General features: G+C 42.4%; 1 protein-coding gene across 1 annotated transcript; it reads right to left on the bottom strand.

Moving 5' to 3' along the window:
* Window positions 1-1,664: 1,664 nt before the first annotated feature.
* LOC124274221 (E3 ubiquitin-protein ligase TRIM47-like) lies at window positions 1,665-11,801 on the bottom strand. The gene is made up of 5 exons (XM_046709555.1): window positions 11,747-11,801; window positions 8,528-9,042; window positions 3,624-3,926; window positions 2,681-2,761; window positions 1,665-1,776 (listed from the first exon to the last, which is right to left on the bottom strand). Exons 2-5 carry the CDS (start codon window positions 9,035-9,037, stop codon window positions 1,771-1,773), a joined length of 900 nt encoding a protein of 299 aa, XP_046565511.1. The 5' UTR covers window positions 9,038-9,042; window positions 11,747-11,801; the 3' UTR covers window positions 1,665-1,770.
* Between the last annotated feature and the right edge of the window lie 1,999 nt (window positions 11,802-13,800).

The following is a 13,800-nucleotide window of genomic DNA, read 5'->3' as shown; positions in this document are numbered from 1 at the left end:
CAGCATATATGTTATTTTAATTTATGGCTAGATTATCTAAAATTGCCAATAGCTGAAGGGATGGTGTAAATCCAGCTAAGGTCCATGCAGGAAGCAAATGTACTGTAAGTCCCCATGGACTCTAGTATGGTGATCTACCTTCAGTTGTTGGCGATCTGTAGCCCGTGTTTTATATAGTACTGTCACTTACAATGTTTAAGATTTACATTCTAGTTTTATATTCATATCTGTGATACTCTATGATTTTTACTGTCCATCGTCGACAGATTTTACTCTTTACAATGTTTTCATTTATATTGTATAAATTGTTTTCGTCACGATATGGCTGAGATATTGCCGATGTGACGTTAAATATTAACTCAATCACTCACTGTTTGGGTGAGTGAGTGAGTTTAGTTTTACGCCGCACTCAGCAATATTCCAGCTATATGGCGGCGGCCTGTAAATAATCGAGTCTGGACCATACAATCCAGTGATTAACAGCATGAACATCGATCTGCGCAGCTGGGATACGATGACATGTGTCAACCAAGTCAGCGAGTCTGACCACCCGATCCCGTTAGTCGCCTCTTACGACAAGCATGGGTTACTGAAGATCAGTTCTAACCCGGATGTCACAAGGGACAACAACACTGTAAGCCTGTGGTCGTACATTGACGTAGACAATTACACGAGATAGTTTAAATAATTGTAGAAATAGTTTTCTATGTCTACAGATATCCAAAACAGAGTTTCTATATTTCAATGTTATATTCTCAACAGAATCGTGCAAACAAAGACATCACATGTAAAAAGTATTGTTCACTGGCGATTATGGTCGTCATTGAATCATAGACAATGGTAGTACTATTTTTTCTACATCACTTTGTACAGAGAATAAACGAATGCAATCAACATGTACAGTGAATCATGTAAACTGTGTTTGTATCAAAAAGGTAAATCACATCTTGCAGCTGATCATTATGCATGTACATTCACGCTTCGCAAATATATACATCCTTGTTAATTAAGAGTTTGAGAACTGCCATCACTGAAATATATGGAGGAGGATGGCGTAGAGATCGTGGTAGTCCGCGTGTTAATTCACTGTGTGAATTGTGAATACTGGACACATGACAGGAATCACTTCTGGGAACCTAACAAGAACCACTTCTGGGGACCTAAGAAGAACCACTCCTCGGAACATAACAAGAACCACTCCGTAACAATCGACTGTGTAAATTGTGTATACTGGGAACATACCAAGAACCACTCCTGGGAACATAACAAGAACCACTCCTGGGAACATAACAAGAACCACTCCTGGGAACATAACAAGAACCACTTATGGGAACATAACAAGAACCACCCCTGGGAACATAACAAGAACCACTCCAAGGACATCATGTGGCTAATGGTCATGCAGTTGGTCTATGAACATGTGGACACCTTTTCCATAGTGGGGTATATGTTGTGTTAGTAATCTGATACATTATGTGGCTAGTTCCATATCAACAAGACTTTTTGAAGGGTGGGAGGTGTCATACTAAATACTGGAGGACTTTGGCCGAGGACTAGATAGTGAAACCATCGTTATTTGGTACCTATATATTTAACTGACTAACTGACAGTGATTAATTGTGAAAGCTACGTTTGTCACTCGATCTCAATATTTGTATTGTTTATTGCTTTATGGTTTTGTTAGGACATGTATATAACATCTCATCTTTGTGAAAGTAATGAGTCCCAACTCAGCCGGGGTGTGATGAATCTTTCAAGGTATGCTTCGCTTTAAGTCTGAAAATCAAAGAGCACATTTCAGTTTGCGGTTGTATGATTTTATGACGCTTCTCACAATTATGCGTTTCTTAGTCTGATATGGAAAGTGACTACAACAAAGGCATGCGCGTATAACAGCTTGGTCATTTTATAAACGTTTTTTTTCCAAATACAAACAAATGTTTAGTGTATTGCATGAATTAGTTTGCAGTTTATTGTTTATTGTTTATCTTCCACCTATATGGCAGCGGTCTGTAAATAATCGAGTCTGGATCAGACTATCCAGTGATCAACAGCATGAGCATTAATCTACGCAATTGTGATACGATGACTCAACCAAGTTAGCAAGCCTGACCACCCAATCCCGCTAGTCGCTTCTTACGACAAGCATATTATATATTCTTTATTTAGTTGGGAGAGTACAAAGTACAAGTTGCAAACGGTAATATTTACACCACTGTCACATCGTTTCGTTACATCATGTCTCTCGGAAGACCCATTCTAACCCGGATCTTCACGGATCGTATTGTTTGAGTTTGAGTTGGGCTTTACGTCACATCGGCATTATTACAGCCATACAGTGACGAGATCAAGTCTGCATCTATAAACATTTTAAGTACCAAGTCCAAATGAATTTTATCTTAAAAACATAAATATTCATTACAATATTATTTAAAAACAGAACATTTCATAGCACTAAATTGAAAAGCAAGCAATTCTTTATTCACATTACATAGTTACAATTTATGATACAGGTCAACTTCCCTCAGGTAGTTAACAATGAGATGACCGCTCACATGGGAAAAGAGATCTTTAGGGGTCATATTGCATGGGAAACATTCAGTGACCCCTATTGCATGGCATTAGCACAATGACTGGAAGAGCATCAGAAGCAACGGTCGTACAGCTATTATTCGCTCACCTCATGACGTTCCCTCCCAAACACGTCCATCAGTTCCAGAATAACGCGTTGTTGACGGTTCATTACTTCTATCAGTTGTTCCTGGAAGAGCAACGTATATATCTTATACCATTGTACTAACCTTGGTAACAATGCTAAGTGGAGAATATATCTTATACCATTGTACTAACCTTGGTAACAATGCTAGGTGGAGAATATATCTTATACCATTGTACTAACCTTGGTAACAATGCTAGGTGGAGAATATATCTTATACCATTGTACTAACCTTGGTAACAATGCTAGGTGGAGAATATATCTTATACCATTGTACTAACCTTGGTAACAATGCTAGGTGGAGAATATATCTTATACCATTGTACTAACCTTGGTAACAATCCTAGGTGGAGAATATATCTTATACCATTGTACTAACAATGTTAACAATGCTAGGTGAAGAATATATCTTATACCACTGTACGAACCTTGGTAACAATGCTAGGTGGAGAATATATCTTATACCATTGTACTAACCTTGGTAACAATGCTAGGTAGAGAATATAGCTTATACCATTGTACTAACCTTGGTAACAATGCTAGGTGGAGAATATATCTTATACCATTGTACTAACCTTGGTAACAATGCTAGGTGGAGAATATATCTTATACCATTGTACTAACCTTGGTTACAATGCTAGGTGGAGAATATATCTTATACCATTGTACTAATCTTGGTAACAATGCTAGGTGGAGAATATATCTTATACCATTGTACTAACCTTGGTAACAATGCTAGGTGGAGAATATATCTTATACCATTGTACTAACCTTGGTAACAATGCTAGGTGGAGATCAGGCTGGAATTTCCCATAAAAAAATATTACATGTGATGCCAAAATATGCTTGACGTCGACAGAATATTAGACTAAAAATTACTCACTCACTCATGCTGTCATGTGTGTACCTGGACGTGTCTGTCATCTCTAACTGTCGCCACAGACAGGGTCGATTGGCCTCTTTCCGGAATTGAGCTGTTACCATAGTAAACTTGAGCTTCCCGTCCCCAATGGGATTCACTGAAAGACCTCTGAGGAACCGATGGCTCGCTGCTACTGTGGCGCCTTCGGGTTGGAGTTGGTAGAAGGGTGTGGCCGGGAGCCGAACGTATTGTGGGGTGGTAGTTCCCGAGACAAGGCATGCAGAAAGACATCTGACACTCAATACACGTGGTGACTGAGGAAAAGTTGCAGATTGCACAAATAGTAGTCTGTGAACAGAATAGACAAGTTCCCGATGAGAATCATCACCGCGTTTAAAGTACAGGATAACACAACCAGTTTAAAATACAGACATACCATTATGTGATAATTCACTCAAATATGGTATACGTTGTATGGACTCGTGATGCACTGATGTCATATCTTGTTCTATATGTTGTATACAGTGTCAAGTGTGACGGTGCCGGTGTAAATAGTGTCATGTGTGACGGTGCTGGTGTAAATAGTGTCATCAGTGACGGCCCCGATGTAAATATTGTCACGTGTGACAGCCCCGGTGTAAATAGTGTCACGTGTGACGGTCCAGGTGTAAATAGTGTCATCTGTGACGGCCCCGGTGTAAATAGTGTCAAGTGTGGCGGTGCCAATGTATATTATGTCATCTGTGACGGCCCCGATGTAAATAGTGTCATCTGTGACGGCCTCGGTGTAAATAGTGTCAACTGTGACGGCCCCGGTGTAAATAGTGTCACGTGTGACGGCCCCGGTGTAAATAGGGCCATGTGAGACGGCACCGGTGTAAATAGTGTCATCTGTGACGGTCATGACGTAAATAGTGTCAAGTGTGACGGCCCCGATGTAAATAGTGTCATGAGTGACGGTGCGGGTGTAAAAAGTGTCACGTGTGACGGCGCCGGTGTAAATAGTGTCATGTGTGAAGGTGCCGGTGTAAATAGTGTCACGTTTGACGGTGCAGTTGTAAATAGTGTCACGTGTGACGGCCCCGTTGTAAAAAGTGTCTTCTGTGACAGACCCGTTGTAAATAGTGTCACGTGTGACGGTCCCGGTATAAATAGTGTCATATGTGACGGTCCAGGTGTAAATAGTGTCATGTGTGACGGTGCAGGTGTAAATAGTCTTATGTGTGACGGTGCCGGTGTAAATAGTGTTACGTGTGCCGGTGCCGGTGTAAATAGAGTCTATTGTGACGGTCCAGGTGTAAATAGTGTCACGTGTGACGGTGCCGGAGTAAACAGTGTCACGTGTGACGGTCCCGGTATAAATAGTGTCATGTGTGACGGTGCCGGTGTAAATAGTGTCATCTGTCATGGCCCCGGTGTACATAGTGTCACGTGTGACGGTGCCGGTGTAAATAGAGTCTATTGTGACGGTCCCGGTGTAAATAGTGTCAAGTTGTGACGGTGCCTGTGTAAATAGGCTTATGTGAGATCGTGCCAGTGTAAATAGTATCATCTGTGATGGCCCCGGTGTAAATAGTGTCATCTATGACGGTGCAGCTGTAAATAGTGTCACGTGTGACGGCCCCGGTGTAAATAGTGTCATGTGTGAAGGTGCCGGTGTATTTAGTGTCACGTGTGATGGTGCAGGTGTAAATAGTGTCACGTGAGACGGTCCTGGTGTAGATAGTGTCACGTGTGACGGTGCCGGTGTAAATAGAGTCCAGGTGTGAATAGTCTTACGTGTGATGGTGCCGTTGTAAATAGTGTCACGTGTGACTCCCTCGATGTAAATAGTGTCACGTGTGACTGTGCCTGTGTAAACAAATTTAAATGCAACGGTCCCGGTTTTAATAGTGTCAAGTGCAACGGTGCGGGTGTAAATAGTGCCAAGAGTGACGGTGCCGGAGTAAATAGTGTCACGTGTGACGGTGCCGGTGTAAATAGAGTCACGTGTGACGGTGCCGGTGTAAACAAATTTAAATGCAACGGTCCCGGTTTTAATAGTGTCAAGTGCAACGGTGCGGGTGTAAATAGTGCCAAGTCTGACGGTGCCGGTGTAAATAGTGTCACGTATGATGGGGCCGGTGTAAATAGTGTCATCTGAGACTCCCCAGGTGTAAATAGTGTCACATGAGACGGTGCCGGTGTAAACAAATTTAAATGCAACGGTCCCGGTTTTAATAGTGTCAAGTGCAACGGTGCGGGTGTAAATAGTGCCAAGTGTGACGGTGCCGATGTAAATAGTGTCACGTGTGACGGTGACAGTTTAAATAGAGTCAAGTGTGATGGTCCCGGTGTAAAGAGTGTCACGTGTGACGGTGTTGGTGTAAATAGTGTCAATTGTGATGGTGCCAGTGTAAATAGTCTCACGTGTGACAGTCCCGGTGTAAATAGTTTCAAGTGTGATGGTGCCGGTGTAAATAGTGTCACGTGTGACGGTGCCGGTGTAAATAGAGTCAAGTGTGATGGTGCCGGTGTAAATCGTGTCAAGTGTGCCGGTCCCAGTGTAAGTAGAGTCTTCTGTGATGGTCCAGGTGTAAATAGTCTCATGTGTGATGGCCCCGGTGTAAATAGTGTCACGTAAGACTGTGCCGGTGTAAATAGTGTCAAGTATGACGACCTCGGTGTAAATAGTGTCATGTGTGAAGGTGCCGGTGTAAATAGTGTCAATTGTGATGGTGTAGGTGTAAAAAGTGTCATGTGTGACAGCCCCGTTGAAAATAGTGTCACGTGTGCCGCTGCCGGTTTAAAGAGTGTCAAGTGTGGCGGTGCCGGTGTGAAAAGTGTCACGTGTGACCGAGCCGGTTTAAATAGTTTCAAGTGTGATGGTGCCGATGTAAATAGTGTCATGTGTGACGGTGACGGTGTAAATAGAGTCATGTGTGACGGCACCGGTGTAAATAGTGTCACGTGTGACGGTCCTGGTGTAAATAGTGTCATCTGTGACGGTCCCGTTGTAAATATTGTCATGTGTGATGATCCAGGTGTAAACAGTGTCATGTCTAACGGACCCGGTGTAAATAGCGTTGTGTGTGACGGTCTCGGTGTAAATAGTCTCATGTGTGACCGCCCCGATGTAAACAGTATCAGATGTGACGTTGCCGGTGTAAATAGTGTCATGTGTGATGATCCCGGAGTAAATAGTGTCACGTGTGACTGTGCCGGTGTAAACAGTGTCATGTGTGAAGGCCCTGGTGTAAATAGTGTCATGTGTGATGGTCCCAGTGTAAATAATGTCATGTGTACCGGTGCCGGTGTAAATAATGTCATGTGTGACGGTCTCGGTGTAAACAGTGTCATGTGTGATGGTGCTGGTGTAAGTAGTGTCATGTGTGATGGCTCCGGAGTAAATAGTGTCATGTGTGACGGTGCCGGTGTAAATAGTGTCATGCGTGATGGCCCTGATATAAACAGTGTCAGATGTGACGGTGCCGTTGTAAATAGTGTCATGTGTAATGGCCCCGGTGTAAACAGTGTCATGTGTGATGGTCCCGGATGTAAATAGTGTCACGTGTGACTGTGCCGGTGTAAACAGTGTCATGTGTGACGTCACCGGTGTAAATAGTGTCACGTGTGACGGTCCCGGTGTAAATAGAGTTGTGTGTGACGGTGCCGTTGCAAACAGTGTCATGTGTGATGGTGCCGTTGTAAATACTGTCATGTGTGACGTTGCCGGTGTAAAAGAGTCATGTGTGACGGCCCCGGACGATCCAGGTGGAATAACGGAATGGAATGGAAGAATGGACCGGAATAACCCGGAATAGGCCAAGGACGGTCGATGGAACACGGACGGATGGACGAAAATAAATAAATACGGAATCCGACCACCGACCCAGATCGAAACGACGAACACGACCACAGACGAATACGGAAATAACGAACGGATCGAAGGAAGATCGAAGACCCAGGAACACGTGGACCGAGCCGACGGAATGGAAATGGACGGACGAAGAGCCGCGGACGAACCCGAACACGGACGAACGGAACAACGATCCAGGAACGAACGACCCGGAAGGACCCGGAATAACACGGACCAAATGGATGGAATCAAGGACCCGAAGACCGGAATGGACGAACCAGGCCCGGAATCAAGGAACCGATGGACGAAGAATAGTCCCGGAATGGCCAAGGAATGGATCACACCGGACGGTCCCACAAGGACCACAGGATCACAACACACGTGGATGGAAATGGAAGGAACAGATAGTGTCATGTGTGACGGCCCCGGTGTAAATAGTGTCATGTGTGACGGTGCCGGTGTAAATAGTGTCATGTGTGACGATCCCGGTGTAAATAGTGTCATGTGTGACCGTCCCGATGTAAATAGTGTCATGTGTGAAGGTGTCGATGTAAATAGTGTCATGTGTGACCGTCCCGGTGTAAATAGTGTCACGTGACAATGGCCCCGGTGTAAATAGTGTCATGTGTGACGGTGCCGGTGTAAATAGTGTCAGGTGTGACGGTCCCGGTGTAAATAGTGTCATGTGTGACGGCCCCGGTGTAAATAGTGTCATGTGTGACGGCCCCGGTGTAAATAGTGTCATGTGTAACGGCCCCGGTGTAAATAGTGTCATGTGTGACGATCCCGGTATAAATAGTGTCATCTGTGTAGGCCCTGTTGTAAATAGTGTCATGTGTGACGGTCCCGGTGTAAATAGTGTCATGTGTGACGATCCCGGTGTAAATAGTGTCATGTGTGACGGTCCCGGTGTAAATAGTGTCATGTGTGATGGTGCCGGTGTAAATAGAGTCATGTGTGACGGCCCCGAAATGTATGTATAATTAATGGTAAGTTCTTGACACTAATCGTGGACGGCTAATCCATGAACACATTGGTGTATTATTTAGCTAATGCAGCTTTACAGGTTTAATACGCCAGATATGTTACCATACTGAAACCATGACATTACCATTTCAGCTTCTTCAAGAGAAACAAGAGCATGACCGTTATCATTCGGGTGACATTCTTCCAAACAGGGCACGCAGAAGGCGATGCTGCATGTTAGACATGCGACCTCCGAAGGGGTATTCTCCCCTGCGTCACAAGCGCTGCACTGTCTGTTGAAGATGGGCTCATAAGAAGACCACGACCTCTGAGATGATGACGCCACCGTTAGTCTTGTCGTCTGCTCCTGTGCTCCGGTAACACGCGTCAATACACTTTCGGCAGTAGGTCGGGAAGAAGTGGTCATAGACTGTTTGTAAATGGCAACCAGGCTACTCAATGGAAAGTTTTTTGGCAGTGTGTTTGGATCAGGTGGTATCGCATTTTTACATTCTGGACACTCTGGGATTCCGCAGGCTACCAGATTGTGCACGCACTGGCGACATAGGGAGTGAAGGCACGGAAGTAAAAGGGGATCTGTATACAGGTCCAGGCACACAGAGCACGACAACTGTATTCTCATGTCATCATCCATGTCGCCTGCATATCAGAAAGAAGCTGAAGGACTACTATGTCTGTTATCATGTAGGTAGATCGATGCTCATGATGTTGATCACTGGATTGTCTGGTCCAGACTCGATTAATTACAGACCGCCGTCACATAGCTGGAATATTGCTGAGTGCGGCGTTAAACATGAACGACAAACCTACCCACCAACTATACTCTTTCACCTTTACTATTGCTCTTCTCATAGGGAGGCTTTTTTGTTGTTGTTGTTGTTTTTGGAGGGTGGGGGGGTTGTGTGTGTGTTTTTGTTGGTTTTGTTTTGGTTGTTTTTATGTTGCTGGGTTTTTTTGTTGATTTTTTTAAATCCTTGACTCAGCAATATTCCAGCTACGTCACGTAAATAATGGTGATCTGTACTCATACAACCCGTGCAATGTTAAGACCCTCCAGTCGAATTACTATCAACTAACGCTGAAACAAGGAAGCCCCCAAACGAGAGCTTATCCTGACTTACTCAAGACATCGTCTCGGCAGAACCTGGGCTACATGAAGTCCTGAAGTATAGTTAAAATTGCTGCAGAGCATAGGTGTAAGTATTTATACTACACCTAAACTAATGATACATTGTCTCAATTTAAACAAGAACACTACTACATTGTCGGGCCCTAGTTTACTAACGCAGGCACTCACGCACGCACACACACATGTATATTTGACACACGCATACACACTCTCATCCTCTCTCTCACAAAATCTCTCTCACACACACGCACACACACATACACTCTCTCATCATTCATCATCTCTCTCACAAAATCTCTCACAGACACGCACGCACACATATGCACTCTATTCCTCTCTCACACACTCTCTCTCACACACACGCCCACACACATAAACACTCTCATCCTCTCTCTCACACACACACAGGCACACACTCATATACACTCTGATCCTCTCTCACACACGCTCTCTCACACACAGGCACACACACATATACACTCTCATCCTCTCTCTCACACACACGCACACACATATACATTTCATCCTCTCTTATAAAATATCTCTCTCACACACGCACACACACATTTACACTCTCATCTTTTCTCACACACTCTCTCTCACACACACGCACACACATATATACACTTATCCTCTCTCACACACCCTCTCTCACACAAACGTACACACACATATACCCTCTCATCCTCTATCACATGCACTCTCACGCACACACACATATACACTCTCTAAAGTCCTCTCTCACACACACTCTCTCACACACACGCACACACACATATACACTGTTATTCTCTCACACGCACTGTCTCTCACACACACGCACACACATATATATATACACTCTCATCCTCTCTCACACGCATTCTCTCTCACACACAAGCACACACACATGTATGGCACACACACACATACACTTCATCCTCTCGCACACGCACTCTTTCTCAAAGACAAGCACACACACATATACACTCTCATCCTCTCTCACACACACACTGTCACACACAAGCACACACATATATACACTCTCATCCTCTCTCACACAATCACTCTCTCTCTCTGTCTCACACACATATACACTCTCATCCTCTATCACATACACTCACACGAACGCACACACACATATACACTATCATCCTCTATCATACGCACTGTCTCACTCACACACACGCACACACACATATACACTCTCATCCTCTCTCACACACACGCACACACATATACACTCTCATCCTCTCTCACACAATCACTCTGTCACACACAAGCACACACACATATACACTCTCATCCTCTCTCACACAATCACTCTCTCTCTCTCTGTCTCACACACATATACACTCTCATCCTCTATCACATACACTCTCACACATACGCACAGACACATGTACACTATCATCCTCTATCATACGCACTCTTTCACTCACACACACGCACACACATATACTCTCATTCTCTCTCACACACACTATCGCGCACACACACATACACACTCTCTCACACATTGTTTGACTGTTGGCGTATTTACTTCTCCCGGCGTCGGACAAACCCTTCCAATATACATTTCAGTATATTCAGTATAAGTGAACATGTTAAGATGAAGGACGCTGTGTGCTATCGACAATAGGTGCACGTATCTACGTGGCTCCCAACACCGCTATTTTGACAGTTGCACAATCTGCATACACAATATAATACGTCTATTGTCTTACACCGTAACGTGGTTATCAGGATTTTTAAGAGCATGAACCAGGTGAAGCAGAATATTACAGCTGAAATTCAGTGAATATTTAATGTTTGTACGAATTATATTTTCAAATGTATCATAAATATATGCATGTTTCCATGCAAGATTTAAAACTAAATGCCAATCGCATTTTATTTTCATATATGAAACAATCATTAGATTACAGTTAAACAATTTATGTAAAACTTTTGATCGAATTAGCTACGTCGATAGATCTGTCATATAATCTAGAACAAACTTTATGGGTAACAACTTCTTTTATTCGTGAGTGCGACGTTTCGATACAGATTCTTGTACCGTTGTCAAGCACAAGAGTCTGTATCGAAACGTTGCACTCACGAATAAAAGTTGTTATCCATTTATTTTTTTATATAGCACTTCCCAACTTCTAAAATGTCACTCAAGGAGGCGATCTGTCGTAGTTGTCATGTATTATGTCGTTTCTGATGGTGTAAGTTAGGGTATGTATTTACCTTGTGTCCAGTGCTGTCGTGTGCCTGCTGTGTGCCGCTCCTTGTATACCTTGTCTTCCTGGTACAAAGGTAGAGTTGATCGCTTGTTGCCTGTGACGATAACGCCAGGTCAGTGGTTATCGTGTTCAGCTGGTTTTTTATCACTTTCTTTTTTTGCTTTTGGTACAGATAGGAATGTTAGTGATTATATCAGTCAAATGTTACATTTCACTCGACAATATGAGAATTTGACGTTAATAGTGGTACTCTGGTGCATTTCTTTTATAATTGTTCATATAAAATGCTACTATGATGTGAATATAGATGGCTATACACTAAACGCCAAAAGAAACGTTACCCTCCTAACTTTATGAATTACTGAAAAACTCTCAAAGATATGTTAGAAGGTATTAGTTTACATGAAAGCTTAACAACACAGCTTTATGCAAATCACGAAAAAAATTTCTCAAATACATTCATATTTAGGTGAAATGCATGTCTTTAGAAGCGTTAAATTGTCCAATATTCGTCCATGCCGAAATAAACCAATTTAGTAATAAACCAGTGATTTAGATGTCCAAAAGAAAGGTTGAAATAATTCTGCTTTGGGACAATGATAAACAATTTAAAGTCACCATTTTTCAACTATTAAAACAAGAAACAACTGTTGTAGAGTGTGTAAAATTGTAAAATAATCATTCCTGTGATTACAGGCTTTTAAAACATTTTCTGCTGATTTGCATAGTGAAAACAAATGAAACGTGTCTTTGATATTGTGAAAAAATGTTTAGGAACATCTAAAATTATCTTTGTTAACATTTTTGCTTTGCAAAGTAATATTTTTCTATTTTCTGTTTACACATAGCTATATCAATCGCCATCCATTTCACATGTAGAATGATTCTATAGGGTATGACGAGAGCCTAGAATACATGATATGATACACAAGTACGAGAAATGTGCCACGATTAACAACAGAAGAGAGAGAAAGAGCCATTGGGATGGTGCAGATGGGGTCTACATACAATGCTGTTGCCAACGCCCTCGGGTGCCACCGTATCACGGTTATAAGACCTATTCAGGACTTCAGACAGACTCACCGTAGACAGACCAAGAAGTGGACGTCCACACATCACAACGCCAGCTGAAGATAGGTACCTCCGTCATTAAGAAAGGAGGGTAACGTTTCTTTTTGGCGTTTAGTGTATTTTTCAATGTGTACATTTGGCACTCACGAAATCTTGTTGATCAGCATTGTATCAGGTATAATTCCATGGCTTTGATGCCGTTTCGTATGAACATAATGAAAATGCATATTTGCCTCTGTTGCCTCTGCTTTTTCATCCTGTTAGCTTCTTATTCTAGGACTTGGCGAAGAATTGTAAACAAAAAATAGATACCAGTTAAATAGCATAACAGCATATCTGTCCTTAACCAAGGCTCAGGATTTACACTTCTATATGTCGCTCTGGGCAGATATTTCGCCATTCCTCGTCACTCATAAATTATAAATTACATGTAACTAATATACATGTAGTCGAGTTAAGGAATGAGCCAAGAAATGAATGAACCATAGTAAATAATACAATGACCTAAGATATCCTAAGCAAGAGTATATATTCATCGTTTTATTAGGATATAGATGCACACACACGACATAAGAACACATTGTGAAATTTGAATATTATATAAGTAGAATGTACAACAATAATTTAGAACAAACATCGAGTATTAGGGATTAAGAATTATCAAAACAATGTCATAGGAAACAACATGACGTAAGTAGTACCAAGGTAGTTGTACCAAAGTATGTCCTCCATGTTTATGATTGGATAGGCTGTTGGGTGTTACCGAAAACAAGAACAAAGCACAAACTATGTTTATAAACATGTTTATAAACATGCCCCAAAACAACATTGCCCAAAATCACAGACTGGTTTTCGTCACGTACAATTAGCCTGACGACACGTCTACCGAAAATAGTGGAACAATTCCAGAACAAACTCAAGCCTATTCTCAACGATCAGAATGAGAAAGAAACATCTACCAGCACCAACAGAGTTCGAATCAAAACA

The sequence above is a fragment of the Haliotis rubra genome, unplaced genomic scaffold (genome assembly GCF_003918875.1).
Source record: "Haliotis rubra isolate DU_JTF1 unplaced genomic scaffold, ASM391887v1 Scf189, whole genome shotgun sequence".
Lineage (NCBI taxonomy): Eukaryota > Metazoa > Mollusca > Gastropoda > Lepetellida > Haliotidae > Haliotis > Haliotis rubra.
This window is presented reverse-complemented; position numbering and strand designations above follow the sequence as displayed.

Bases quoted from the DNA above. Each gene is read 5' to 3' on its own strand.
- LOC124274221 (XM_046709555.1), bottom strand. From the start codon at position 9,037: ATGGATGATGACATGAGAATACAGTTGTCGTGCTCTGTGTGCCTGGAC. The intron at 3,927-8,527 runs GTAATGTCATGG...TTCTGTTCACAG, and splicing joins CTCTTGAAGAAGCTGAAATG to ACTACTATTTGTGCAATCTG. The intron at 2,762-3,623 runs GTACACACATGA...TTGCTCTTCCAG, and splicing joins GAGATGACAGACACGTCCAG to GAACAACTGATAGAAGTAAT.